Raw genomic sequence first — 15,514 nt, forward strand, 5'->3', positions numbered from 1 at the left:
CCTCCGTAGCGACCCAGTAGTGCCTTGCGTCAAACATCAAATTACCAGATCTTCATTCGATAGTTTTGAATTATGAAATTTGTGTTATGAGGCAGATGAAAAATGCCTGATGCTAACCAGAACTACATACACATACATACATATGTATTTACTGGCAAGTATTGAGTAGAAATTTTTTGAGTTTACAAATATACATATTTATGTGTGCATGTATGCACATGCTTAGTACGGGTACTATGTACCTGTTCAAAAATGATTAAAGATGGCATCAAATATTTTGTGGCTGAATGTTGTAATACATAATTACAGTTTATAAACCACATGCACGCCCATATACACATATGTATGTGTATGAACACGAAAAACTCTTGTAAATTTAGGTCTTGCAATATTCAAATACTTGTGTGGTATCTTCTTCATTTTTTTATTATTTATTTAATTTTCTTGTTCTTTTTTTTTTTTAAAGATCAAAATTAAGTAGTAGTTATTAGCAATTGGCTAGATGTGTAAGCATTTGAAAACTTCCAAATTAAGAGGGTTGAATAAAAAATTACTAAAAAAATATACAAAAACAAAATTACAAAGTAGCGCCGACTTTGTTGCTGCTCATTAGCGTTGCGATTCCCATCTGTTATGTGTTGTAACAATATGTTGTTTGTATGTATTCGCCCCTTATGGTATTTAAATTAAGGAAGTAAAATTTTTGATGTTATCTGTTGATCTGTTGTAAGACTGTGAGAAACTAAATTGTCTGAGAGATTACGCGATGCATAACTCAACTAACTACTACCGTCTTTATTAGCTAAATTACTGGTTTGTTTTGCCCTCGACGCTTTTTTATTACGCAGACAGTGCAGAGAAAGACGATTTTGTAATTCAAGAAGATGCTTTAATATTCAAATTAAATAAACTATTGAATTTAAGAGAATTACAACAAAATTAATAAATAAAGTAAAACAAACGAAACAATAAAACAAAATAAAAACAAAAACAATCACTATGAAACCTTGTTTTGCCAAGTGCCAAAAAAATTTGTTTCCCCATAAATTAAAAGCAAAAAAAAAAACATGTCCAAAAAATTATCCAACAAATTTTTTTAAATATATTTTAGCCTAAAAAAGCACATTTAATTAATTTAACAAAAGACAATTTTTTTAAAGAGTATATTTTATCCAAAAATTAAAAAATATTTAAAAATTATAATTTATCAAAAGTGCCAAGAAAATTCGATTTCCAAAACTTTTTTCAAAAAAAAAAAAAATTAAAATTTTTCTTTTAAATATTTTCTTTCAATAATTTACAATTTTTCTTTTAAACATATTTTAGCCTAAAAACTAAAAAGCATATTCTATTCTAAAAAGTCAAAACATTTCAAAAATTATATTTTACCCTAAAAAATAAAAGAAGAAAGAAAGTAAAAAAATTCTAAAAATTGTATTTTATTCTAAAAACTAAAAAAAAGTATATTTTATCCTAAAAGGTAAAAAAAAATTTAAAAGTAACCTAAAAATTAAAAAAAAAAAAATTAATAAGTATTGTACTTTTCAGCCTAAAAGTTAAAAAAAAAAGTAAAAAGTATATTTTAATCTAAAAATTAAAAATGTGTAAATACTGTTTACTCTACCTAAACATTAAAAAAAGTATATTTTATACTAAAAAAAAATTAATAAGTGTATTTTGTGCTGAAAATTCAAAATTATTTTAATTTAATTGAAATAAAAATTATCTTTTATTCTATAAATTAAAATGGTATATTTTATCCTGAAACTGAAAAAAAAAATTGAAAAAGTATTTTATCCTAAAACTAAACAAAATCTAAAAAGCATATTTTATCCTAAAGAATAAAAAAAAAAAATTTTAAAATATATTTAACCTAAAAATTAAGACAAATTGTAAAAAGTATATTTGATCCCAAAAATTAAAAAAATAATAAAAAGGATATTTATCTCAGAAAGTAAAAAAAATCTAAACATTGTATTTTATCTTAAAAAGTATATTTTATCCTAAAAGGTAAAAAAAATTAAAAAGTACATTTCATCCTAAAAGTAAAAAAAAAAAAATTAAAAAGTATATATTAATCTAAAATTAAAAAATAATATGTAAAAAGTATATGCCACCTAAAAATTATAAAATAATTAATAAGTGTATTTTATGCTGAAAATTCAAAATTATTTTAATTTATCTGAAATAAAAATTATTTTTTATTCTAAAAATTAAAAAAGTATTTTTTATTCTGAAATTAAAAATTTTATAAAGGTTTTTATTCTAAAACTACAAAAACTAAAAAAAAATATTTTATCCTAAAAACTAAAAAAAAATATTTTATCCTAAAAACTAAAAAAAAATTAAGTATATTGTATCCTAAGAATTAAAAAAAAAAATAAAAGCACATTTTATCCTACAAAAAAAAATTGTATAAATACTTCTATTACTTTTTTTAGGCTACTGCTAATTGCGACCAAAACACATTTTGGAGTTTATTGTTCCATAATTTACATGGAGGCACGGCAATAACACCAATGTGGTGTAGACTTTTTCTGCCTACTGAAGGACATTCACAAAGAGTGTTATTAATTCGCCCACTGCCCATTTCACAGAATCGACAGATGTCCAATCAGAGAGACAAATTTTATTTAAGTAACGTTGTTGTTGTTGTAGCAGCATAAACATTCCCCATATTTACATACGGGGAATGCTGCTGGAGTGACAGTCCTTGGCCGGATATAAATCCGGGTCGTTTCGGTAGCGTATATAGAACCGACTGTCGTGGAAACGACTTAAGTAACGCCTCAGGCTACAGTAGCCAGTCAAAAGTCTTAAGTCTACCTGCTAAACGAAAATAGCTAATCAGAAATTCCTCTGCCCGATGTTAGAAATTGGGTTGCTTGTCGCTGACCTATAGAATTTCACCGGTGTTAAACGAATTTCTAATCCTCCCACTTTCTGAGAAATTCATTTATGCGGCCATTTGTAAAGGCTTGGGACCAATTATAATCATTTTTACTCGTTTGCGATCCTGAGCGACTCCAGATTACTACCTGGGAAGAGAGTTGCCTTTTATAATTTGCGCCTAATAATGAAAACACAGTAAAATAATAATAAAAATGGTTTTATTGTTTTTGAAAATATTCTCCATGGAAGTCAAAACACTTATGTATTCGCTTGGCCCAATTTTCAAACCACTTTTTGTACTCAGATGTGGATACTTCCAAAACGAGTTGTTTAAAGACTTCAACAGCTTCTTCAGGCGTTGTAAAACGTTGACCTCACATTTTATTTCCGATATTCGGGAACAAAAAGAAATTATCACGTGCCAAATCTGCGCTGTAAGTCGAATGACTTATTCATTAGACCTTTTGAGTGCTCAAAAACTTTCTTGTGTGAGCCGATATGTGAGAGATCGCATTGTCTTACTGAAGAAGTTGGTGCTTGGTTTTCCTTAATTCTCCGAAAACTTCTGCCAAACAAATGGTTGTGTACTACTCAGAAATAGCAGTTTTACGTTTCTTTAGTAGTACAGTTGCGACATGACTAGATTTTCTAAAAAAATAGGCGACCATTTGCTTTGAAATATTCCACGAACTACTTTTGTTAGATTAAGCTCGCTTTGAGAACAGACACTGTCGATTGGTGTTTTTATTTCCGGCTCATATGCATAGATCCAATATTCGTCACCTTTCACGATGTCGTAGATGTGCTGTAAACCATCGTCGCTGAATTTATTTAACATTTCTTTACACTGATCGGGGCGAGTCCCCTTTTAGGTAACTTTCAAATTCTGCGCAATCCAACAAGAATAACTATTCTTGACGACCAGCGGTTCTTGCAATATTGAAAGTAGGTATGCTGGTCCCACTAATGTTCTAGGATGCTTTTATCTCATGATACGTCTCACGAGGGTCATGCGTTATCAATTGTTTCTGGCACAACAACCGTGGTGCTTTAACACCAAAAGTCGAAGGAAGTTCAGATTAATCGTAATAAATCATCGCACAAACATTTTCACGAGTCAATGCCATCTTTTTGGCGAGATGAATTTTTCAACTCACTGAAAACAGCATATAAGTAAATTTATGCTACTGAACTTTTCGACAAAAATATCAAATTACAGCTCATTACACGTAGTGTTGCGGAGGTACAAAATATAATAGGTAATCCGTAATAGAACCTGTCCCAATAGGAGCTGTTTATAGCGAAAACATTGCCTCCTATTGAAGAGTTCTTATGAACTGCTATATAAAATTTTGGACAAACTTACTTGTAATACGCCTGAAATATTTCTTTTAAATTGAAAAAAATATTACAATTTTAAATTTTTTTCAACAAATATTCACTACATCCCCTCTGCTCTCTTAAAACAACTATTTCTTTTTGACCAAAATTCACTGTTATGTTACTTTACATCCATCCATTTGAGTCAATTTTAATGGCTTTCTATTATAGTGTTTAACAACAATTTTATAAATTTTCTGAAAATAATTTGATGTCTCTAAATCAAGCAAAAACAAAACAAACAAAAACCCAAAAAAGACAAAAGACAATAAATTTGCTCTCACAGTCATCTCGTTGTTGGCCATCACGTCCGAAACCGGACTCTTGTGCTGTAAAGAGGAGAGTGTAGAGTTGAACTGTAATTTGCCAGTACGAGCATGGAACAATTTGCAATTATCGCAATTTGGGGTCATCAGCCATTCAAGTCGACGTCACCATAAAGGCAATCATCATTACAATAAGATAATCGTGGAAAAAATAGAAGTATAATAGGAACCAACATAATTTGGAAATTTCTCGATAATTTAAATTTCTACTTATAATGATTTAATTCAAAAATTTTGCAAATAATTTTCTAAAAAACTATTAAGTTATTTTAGCGAAACGAATTAGTAATTTGCCGTTTGGGAAGTTATTAGTTGCATTTTTAATACGAGTGTTATAAGTTAATGAATATAAAGTAGGAGGATTATTATTAACTGGATTGTGGTGGATGTCTTGATGATTATTTAAGTAATTGAAACCACAAGCCAATTATACTCGATCCAATTATCTTCTTCTTTCAGCGCTTACAGCAAAGTGGAATGACGTATGGTTAGTTAAGATGTAATAGAAGAAGATAGCATAAAGTGGCAATACGTACCGTAAAATAACAGTTCTCGTACCGTTGTTTCATTACTCATGTTTTCAGGTCATTACCAAATCTAATTCAGAAAAGTTCTTAGAAAGGACCATGAAGGAAATCGTAGAGCCTAAAACCAAGTTGTGCTCAACTACTTATATGTTCTGAATATGAGACTTTGTATAGACAAAAAGCATATATCGGGAGTTTTTTAAGAGCTTGAGAACTTCAAATGATAATACAAACCAGAAATATTGTTGGAATGATTTGTTTTTTTCATAATTTGGTAGATAATTTCATGGCATTTATTTTTTGAATATAATATTTGGCATAGGTATGTCCGCCGTGGTTACGAGTTACATGGCCCTTTCGATCAGTATAATTTTTTACTACTTTTTTCAATAATTCTGGCCGTATAGCGTCAATGGTGCTTTGAATATTGGCTTCAAATGTTTCAAGAGTTGCTGGTTTGTCGACATAAACCAATGACTTAACATAGCCCCATGAAAAGTAATTCAGAGGCGTTACATCGTCCGAATGGCCTCCTGAATAGGACCACTTCTGGAAAGAAAACTGTCACCAAATTGATTTTGCAATAAAGCGATAATGTCGTTAGTGCCCCATGAACTTCGCGAACAATTTTTTTTCCCCTCCAAAGTAAATTTCCACAATGTGGAAGCGTTGCTCTGGCGTTAAACGATTCATGATGACCTTAGTTATACAAGGTGAAGTCCAAAATAAAAAAGACTGGCATCATAAAAATGTTTTTGATGGCGCCATCTTTTTATTGAGTTAGTGCATTGGAAGTTACATCCCTAGCTGACTTCCAGTAAAAGTTTGGTGACATTGGGTACAGTGGAAGCGACGCCATTCCGTCTAAAGTGTCTGTATGTTTGTGTTATCGGTACAAAAATGAGTTTCGAACAAAGAGCTAATATCAAATTTTGTTTTAAAATCGGTAAAACGTCCCCGAAACAGTTGAGTAGATGAAAAAAGTATATGGCGATGATTGCCTCTCTCGTGCCAGAGTTCATGAGTGGTTTACACGTTTCAGAGATGGTTGTGAGGACGTAAATGATGTGACTCCATTATAATTGTTGGTAAATTTATCAAAAATGAATTGAAATCATCGTTGAAATTCTTGGAATCGGAGTTGAATGTCTCCAAAATATCGATTTATCGTATTTTTACTGATCATTTGGGCGTACAAAAGGTCTGTGCACGTTTCAATCCGCACAAGTTAACTGAGTACCAAAAATTGCTCAGAATTCAACATTCGAAAGACCTCATTAAAGAGGCGAGAAAATACGAGAACTTTCTTTACAACATTGTAACTGGTAACGAAACGTGGTATCTCCATGATGAACTTGACACTAAGCGTCAAAGTGCTGAATGGAAGGTTCCAAAATGGCTTTGGAGATGTCAAAAATCAAGTTGATGCTCATTTGGTTTTACAATTTCAAGGGAATTGTCCACCAATGCCGGGAATTGTCGTGCCAACGAGCCGACCCGTCAATGCAATTTTCTATCTTGACGTTTTGAAGCGTTTGTTACATCGCATTCGTCGAATTCGCGCTAAATATCGCGAAGAAGGAAGCTGGCGCTTATTGTATGATAATGACTCACCGTATTCGCCTGATATGGCTCCCTATGACTTTCAGCTATTCGAAAAATTGCATTTGGTCATGCAAGGAAAACATTTTGCGTCCGTAGAGGTCATCCATCCTGAAGGACATTCCAGTCAATGACCTCAAACACTCTTTCGAAAAGCTTTTAGATCAGGAAAAACAGTGTATCGAGGCCAGAGGGGACTATTTTGAATAAATAAACTCGAAGTTATCAGAACAAATTAAATTTGTATCTACATTAAGAGACCTAATACAAAAGGCTCTAGATATACTCTCTAGGTGGGCAGGAAAGTGTGGTCTAGGAGTAAACCCAGACAAAACACAAGTCATATTGTTCAATAGGAAACACAGAATCCCTCAGCTAAGTCCAATTATGCTCAAAGGGGAAGCTCTTGTGATTTCGGAAGAAACCAAGTACTTCGGACTAAACATAGATAGGAAACTGACTTGGAAGTCAAACATCTTAGAAAGTGTCAGGAAAGCGAACCTAGCTTTTTATGCCTGTAAGAGAGCTTTAGGTAAGACCTGGGGAATTAAACCTAAGGTTGCTCATTGGCTCTACACTGCAGTCGTCAGACCCATTCTGTTATATGGAAATGTTGTCTGGTGGTGTGCTATGCAGAAAAAAACCTATTCTAATTTATTGAATAAGGTGCAGAGATCAGCGGAACTAGCAATATGTGGCACCATGAAAACCACGCCATCCATGGATTTGGACATCATGCTACATCTGCCACCCCTAGATCTCTTCTGCAAATACTCAGCGGCCTGCTCCGCTTAACGCTCAAGCGAGCTCACAATGGAGAACTGTCACACATGGACATTCAACCATTTTAGACTCCTACACGGATATACCCAGTGACTGTGATTATCATCCTCCCATTCTTTGCTTCGAAAGGAATTTCCTAATGAAAATCCCTTCTAGACTGGAATGGCTTGAAGAAGATCCAACACCCAACACACCCGTTAAGATCTACACGGACGGATCCAAAATGGACACCGGTGTAGGATCAGGGTTATTTTGCGAAGAGCTTTCTATTAGTGAATCCTTTAAATTACCGGATCACTGTAGCGTTTTTCAAGCGGAAATAAACGCTATTCATGAAGCCTTAAAATGGTTAAAGATAAACAGAATATCATCAACGGTTATCTGCATTTTATCAGACAGCCAAGCTGCCCTACGAGCCCTGGATGCATTCCAAACAACATCAAGGAGTGTCTTACGTTGCCGCCAATCTCTAAATGAGATGGCAAAGTAATATCGTATAATCTTATGCTGGGTCCCAGGCCACAGAGATATACCAGGGAACTGTAGGGCAGACCAACTTGCAAGAGAAGGTACCTGTATGCCAAACATAACTCATTTTATGGGGGCACCTCTCGCAACTTGTAAGCTTCTTATTATGGTCGCTCTAATCAGTTCTGTAAATCAAAGATGGATTAGTGCCAATACCTGTGAAATTACTAGGCAAACACGGCCAAGGCTAAATGTACGTCTGTCCAAGAATATTATAAAATTGAGTAGACTTCAAATCAGGACCTTAGTAGGGGCCCTCACAGGACATTGTCTCATAGGAAATCATGCAAGGAGATTAGGCGTTTACACGCATGATTTCTGTCGTAGCTGCGGAAATGAGGAGGAAATTGAAACAATTCAACACCTTTTTTGCACATGCCCGGCTCTAGCCAGAAGCAGAAACCGATTTTTAAAATCCTACTTCTTAACCAATATAGATAATCTATACACTTTAGGTATCAACAACCTTTTACGCTTTTTCAAAAGTTCAGGATGGTTCAATGTGGAGAGGGAAATGTAGCCCAGCCCCCGCGGCTCACAACGGACCCATTCCGTGGTCTAAGTGGCATCGTTGTCTCTCTGTGCGATGCGGCTGCCAAACCTCCCTATCAGAACAAAGCTCCTGTCGTTTCTATTTTAGCTCAGTCTTGTTTATTTTGAACCTTGTAGTCTGTTGGAGTATAAAGTATTTGCCAGTATATCCAGAATTCAGTTGCTCGAACGCGAAGTATAGGGTTATTCAATAGGTGCGCTTCAACTTTTTTCCGATAGGGAGGGCGAACGACGCAATATTTTTTCTTTTTCGCTTGTCATTTGTAAACTGCATTAGTATACATTTCATCATGGAACGCTACACACTTGAGCAACGATTGCAAATCGTGCAAATTTTTTATGAAAATAATCGTTCTGTTGCTGCTACTTTAAGAGCATTACGGCCATTTTACCGTCCATTTAACAAGCCGTCCCGTTTTGGGGTAATGTGAAGTCATTGGTCTACAGTAACAAGCCGGCGACGATTTGTAAGCTCAGAGCCAATATTGAACGCGAAATTGCTGGAATTTCGGCCGATTTATGCAAAAGAGTGGTCGAAAATTGGGTTCAACGATTGGATTTCGTAAAACGTGCACGCGGTGGTCATGCAAAAGAAATCGAATTTCATACTTAAATGTATATGTTCAAACTCGATAATAAAAAAAAAAATAGTTAAAAAAGTCAAACCGTTTGTGTTTTATTCAAAAAAGTTCAAAAGTTGAAGCGCTCTTACTGAAAAACTCTATATGTATATATTTTCTATCGAAATGATATTCATTGCTCATAGAGCCATAGGATACTTTTTGGAACATTTCCTTATGTGTGCTTAAAACTTTCGAGTTTACGCTGTTTAAACTTTCTACATATGTATATGGGGATACATTTCGAAATAACTCATGATTGTTCAAAAAACTCAACGACTTGGGTTTATATAACGAAGCTCACTTGTTTTGGGTACCAAAAAACAAAGTGAAGCGCAGTGGCAGAGTTTGGCAAAGAAGGAATCTACATCTTCTTTAGCAGGCCGAAAAACCTACATTTGAACTGCTTTTCCTGCGGATAAAGACTGCGATCAGAGAGGTTGAAATTGAGGGATCATTGCAAAGAAACATAGCCTGGGAATACCTACAAAACAGTTGCAAGAAGGCGTGGCTGATGCTTTGGTTTATATTAAACAGAAGAACCGCATTTTTTCCGGCAGTTTACATCGAACTTTTCCCCCTTCGTAGTGGAGCTAACTCTGAATGAAGTTTTGTGTGGAAACTGAGAAGCTGAAAATGCCGCAGTCGCAATAAAATGTGACTTAAAGGGAAACTTAGCAACATAGGTAGAAGAAAGAAGTAACAAGCGGTGAATTTCAGCACAAGCAAACCTCGATTTTTACTGACCCATTTTCCCACCCCAAATATTATCGAGATCGGATAAGACCACTTTATGTGTTATAAAACTGTGTGCGGGTGTATTAAATTCGATCCGGACGAATGTAGTCTTCCTTATCTGTTCTTGAGCAGGTCGGAGCAATAGAGCGAAAACAAGGGAAACTGTTTTTGTTCTAGGCTTTGCTTTTGGCCCCTAGTTCACAGTTTAGAGGAAATCAAAAAAAAAAGAACTTGACAATTTAAATCAAATATTCCAAAAAAATTCTACTGCTGATGCTAAGTGGCACATAACTAATCACCCTAGGTTATAATGGTTGCCCAGAGAGTAGGGCCCACTTGGACGAAATAGTTTGGTTCGTCCTTTGTGATACCATTTAAGGACAGAGAATGGGGAGGAAGGGAAGGGATGGGGGAGTGGTGAGCGTTTGTGGACTACGAACGGTGACTAGTCCGCGGTTATGTTAACCTCATTATGTTGCTGATGTAGTTCATCAGATTTTTGTTATCAACACCTGCTATATCAGCAGGCGCAGAAAAGAAATGAGAACCAAGATACTTGAATCTTAGTCCCGCGAAGGCTGGGCAGCTAAGGGGCATATGCTGAGATGATTCCACCTCATCCTCCATGCAGCTGACGTAAAAAGGACTCGAAGTGATTCCGAGTCTCACGGCATGTGTACCTCGCGGACAGTGCCCCGTGATGATGCCCACGAAATTTGAGAGATGACATTTTGTCATTTCCAGGATATCCCTCGAACGCCTCCTATCCAAACGTGGCCAGAAGGACTTCGCGACCCTACACGTTCGTGTACTTGCCCAGCGTTCGCTGAGTTGGTGCATAGCCCATCCTTCCAGGAGTAGAGCGCAGGTTGTCAAGGGGATCCCGATCCTCTCCTTTCGCGGGCACATTACCTCACAGGTCCCCTGTCTGGCCAGCTCGTCGGCTTCGCAGTTTCCTGCAATGTCACTGTGACCAGGTACCCAAATTATCTTTATGTAGAAGAATTCTGATGCAATCGAGAGTGAGACCAGGCATTCCCTGACCAGCTTCGAATGCACCATAATAGAGCCTAGGGCCCTGATGGCCGCTTGGCTATCGGAGTAAATATTTACCTTCTTAACAGTTGTTACGCAAGTAAGTAGCCAGTCAGCTGCTTCTTTAATTGCGGCCACCTCCGCTTGGAACACACTGCAGTGATCCGGTAGCTTGAATTTGAGTTTGATGGGGAGCTCTTTGCAGAATACTCCTCCTCCAACCCTACCGTCCAACTTCGAGCCATCCGTGAACAGGTTAACGAGGCCCTGTCAACAGGTGTTGCCCCCGGTCCACTCCTCCCTTGGTGGAATATGGGTGGAGAAAGTTCCACTTGGACTTAGCGAAGGCACACACTGGTCCGTCGACGAGGGGATGAACTCAAAGTTTCTGAGGATGCTTGAGTGCCCATATGTGAGGTTGAGCTTATAGCCCAAGCCCCTCAGTCTGATTGCGGTACGAGCAGCGGCAATTCTGCCTGCGATGTCTATAGGTCCCACGTTTAACATTACATTGAGCGCCAGAGTAGGAGTAGTTCGAAGCGCCCCACTGATTCCACCTAATCACCCTATCGGAAGAATTATATTTTTGCAAATGGCATCGTATACCAATCATATTTGACACTTGGGAACTCCGGCATTGGGCAACAGAGAAAGCATGGACTTCGATCCCGCGATCCTTGGCATGCCCCTTGATTCCATAAGACACATGAAAAGAGATACGTTGTGGTGCTGCCAGAGGCTCAATTGTGGTCAAAATCTGAAAATGAGCCCGGTAGATACTGCTTTCGTATTTCCGCGGATGGCTCCAGACTGAGCTTGGTTCTGGTGTTTACGGGACAAAACTACACATTGCTCTTGGAATGCATGCATCTGTATTTCAAGCGGAGGAGTGTGCTGTTCAAGAAGCAATGAACTTTGTTGTGGAAAACAGGTGGAGAGGCAGATTTGCACGTGTCTGCAGCGACAGCAAAGCTGCGCTCATGGCCTTAGGCGGCCCTCCAACCATTTCAAGCGTAGTTGAGTCCTGTAATCCAGGTTGAACTATGTTGTTAGACATAATATCCTGATGCTAACATGGATAACGGGACACGTGGATATCGCGGGTGACGAGACCTCTGATTCTTTAGCTAAGATGGGATCTGTCCAACTTCTTTGGCCCGGAACACATTCTGCCACTTCTTTCTGCAGCCATCAAAGCCACGGTTAGCAAAAGGGTTACTTCAACCCACAAGCGAGCTTGGCAGGCGGAGAGGCTGCAGATGGAGAAAGCTGATGTTACCACTCATGTCCTGGTTGGACTGATGACGGGCCACTCTCTATGGGCGAATCACATGGAAAAGGTGGGCATCTCAGATAGTGCACTCTGCCCAGCATGTGGAGAGGAGGTTGAGATGGAGGACCACTTTCTGTGCGTCTGCCCGGCCTTCGCTCGAATCAGGCTTGAGGTCTTTGGCACTGATGTGTTAAGAAGCGACCAACTTAGTTCCTTGGCACCACAAAATCTAGTCAGATTTCTTCAGAGGTCGCGTAGACTTAAAAAAAATTAAAAACCGGAACCGGAGTACAGTACAATGGACTTAATGTTGTCTGAGTGCTGTACTTTCTAGTTTTTTCGACAAAAAAAAAAATAGAAGGGACTGTAGGCAGCTGGTTGGACTGATGACGGGCCACTTTCTATGGGCGAAGCACATGGAAAAATTATAGATAAATGTTTTGTGGTTACATTTACCAGGAAGCCACTCATGTCTTTGTTTAATTACAAATTAAATCATGGCGTTATAAATTGCCGTTAGGAAATGTAAAAAAATAAAAGTATTAATTAAAATGGTGAAATACTTTTTTATTGAGGCTTAGCAGCCGATAAAAAAAGATAGTTAAATCCTAAACTAAAAGTTGATGTGTAATCTGCTACTTTGCTTCTTTATCCACACTTTTCTACTTGCAGAACTTTTTTAATTACTAAAATAAAGTTGTTCATTTGTTAGAAATAAGAGTGAGGAGTCTCATTTGGAGTTGATGCTTTAATTTGCAAATCACTGATTAGATGTTAATTAAGCTTTTTACATAAAGTTGCCAAACAGAAGCGCAGAAATGCGCTTTGCATGTCCTTTTTTCACAAATCAAACAAATGTCAATAAAGTGTTAGGAAAGATTTAACAACTACAATGTATTTGGTATACCATATGTATGTACTTACAGTCTCTCCACATCCGCTGATATTTTCCTCGGCACTTGAGTTAAACCTCGATGCGAACAATCCACAGTTAGGCCATTACATGAACACACACGCGGACAACGTGATTCACTGATCACGCCCAAACTGCCGCCGGGTATGTGAATGCCCACCGAAGAGCCACCATATGGTTCGGCGGCAACCTGAAGAAAATCACCGCAGGCAAGCAGCAGCAGGAGAAGGAGAAAATGTATACAAAAGAGCCAACAGAGGCGACGTTGAGGAATGGGTGGAATGAGTGCGCTGAGGTTGGGGCGAATGCTGGCGCGTGTGTGAGTTGAACATGCGTTGGTTGTTTGGTGGGATGTTTGGGGAGTTTGGCAGTGCGCCGCACTTACAACACCACCACCACCACCGCCACTACAACAATCGAGCGCAACAGCCGCAGTGCGAGCGTCAGTGTTAAACACTGTTTCTACACCGTCAGCTGCACTTTCACTGTTGCTGCCATCTGCTTGAGTATATCTGACACTTGCTGCGCTTATGCTGCCACCACCACCACCTCCTTTAAATCGCATTGGGGAGTAGAAGCGACGTTGGGGTTGCAGGTGCGTCATTTCCGCACATTAAAATAGCGCGAGGGAATGTGTGCGTGTGCGTGTGTGGGGCGCTTGCTTATTGGTGTGGTGTAATGATTTTTAATGTGTAATTCTTCTTTTTTTTTATTTTTTACTTTTTGTTGTTGCGTTAATTCAGGTGAATGCTACAGAGCGTTTATTTTACTTTGCTTTTTTTTTTGAGTGTGTGTGTGTGATATTTTTTGCTTTTGTTAAACGTTCAATTCAATTCCTTGTGCAGGCAAGGTTTGTGGCTTTGGTTTTTATTTTGCGGCAAGCTGCGGCGTCGAGCCCGTTTTTATTTATTAAATTTGGAACTAAACTTTTTCCCGCACATTTTATTCTTATTATTTCGTTTTTTTTTGTTTCAAATAGTAGCTTAGCACATTTTTTCTTTTTAAAATTAATCACATAATTTCCGCATGTGGAAATGTTCTCGTTATTTTCACGCGAGCAATTGTTTTGGATTTTTTTTCTTGTTGCTGGCCACAACGAAACAGTTGTGCCATTTTCACATTCTCACGCGCGAGCAATTTTCGTTTTTCGTTACTTACTTTTTTTATTTTTTTTATTTCGTGCTTTTGTTTCCTAATTATTTATTTTGCGCTTCTTTGTGTTTTTTTCTTATTTACTGTATGCTTTTGTGCCATTTTTTTCGTCGTTAAACAACATTATTTTTGTCGCGCGATCCGCACCGCTAACCACTGGTTTGCGATACGTGCCGTCCGTCCTTGCTGCGTTGGAACGCAATGAACACTGCCACAAAAGCGTTACGAACGCCGAAACGCAAACACACAATTGATGTTATTGATGTGCACCAAAAAAAAACACCAACACCAACACACTAAGTTGGATAGCTGCTGCATTTGGTGGTGGTTGATAATTTCCTCGCCGTCGGCGGTAGGCGCAAAAGACAAGCAACAACCAACCACTTTGGTTCGCAAAGTATTTGTATTATAAAGCAAAGGAATACACTTTTCCAAAATGAGCGAAATGAAAGGAAAAAGGTCGACGTGCTGCGCACACTATAAAGCTACAGATTGCCGACCTGTAGGTAGCGGATGTACATTTGTATTGTAATTCAATGCGAGCAGATAATAATAAATGCACGCGCGCTGTTGCTGTTCTTGTTGCTGCTGCTGCTGCTATGCTCCTTGTTATTGTTGCTATTGCTGTTGTGGATTTCACTGTTCATTTGCCCAGTATGCGTTATTGCAGTTTGCTATGCGGCAGCTGTTTTAGTTAGTTGTGCTGCTTCTTCCTCCTTTATAATCCCCAGCTTGAGCCTCAGCCTCAGTCTCAGTGCCAGCAGTAAAGGTGCCTGCAAAGAAAGAGTGGAAGCAGAATAACAAAGTTAATGAACATGTTGCAATACTGCCTACAAACATTATGTACGTATGTGTTTGTGTGTTTGTGCATGTACTTTACTTGTGCATTTTTACAATGGTGCATATCAGCTTGTTGCTTGTTTTTAGATAAAGCAACGCGTCAAATAGCCTCAGGTAAGATTGAATTAAGTTAACCAGGCTGACAAATTCATACGTTTCACTCAAGGACCTTTTTGGAGGCTGTCGTTGCTGCTAACTGCTAACGACAATAAGCGTTGCCGCCACATTCAAGTGGGTGGCAAAGTGGAGGGTTGCAATTAAAAATGCACTCTCTTCTTTGCCTTCAAGTGTAGTCGTGTATTTGAACGCGTTTGGCAAATAAATGTACGGATGTACTACTACAGTGGTGTTGA

General features: G+C 37.7%; 1 protein-coding gene across 1 annotated transcript in view; it reads right to left on the minus strand.

Annotated features, from left to right (window-relative positions):
* The window catches only part of LOC128865685 (protein slit), a 118,646-nt gene that overhangs the window by 56,860 nt on the left and 46,272 nt on the right, over positions 1-15,514 (minus strand). Inside the window, 1 exon segment of the mRNA XM_054105952.1 lies at positions 13,181-15,094. Coding sequence (XP_053961927.1) covers positions 13,181-13,773 — 593 coding nt within the window. The 5' untranslated portion in view covers positions 13,774-15,094.

This window comes from Anastrepha ludens, chromosome 6 (assembly GCF_028408465.1).
Source record: "Anastrepha ludens isolate Willacy chromosome 6, idAnaLude1.1, whole genome shotgun sequence".
Lineage (NCBI taxonomy): Eukaryota > Metazoa > Arthropoda > Insecta > Diptera > Tephritidae > Anastrepha > Anastrepha ludens.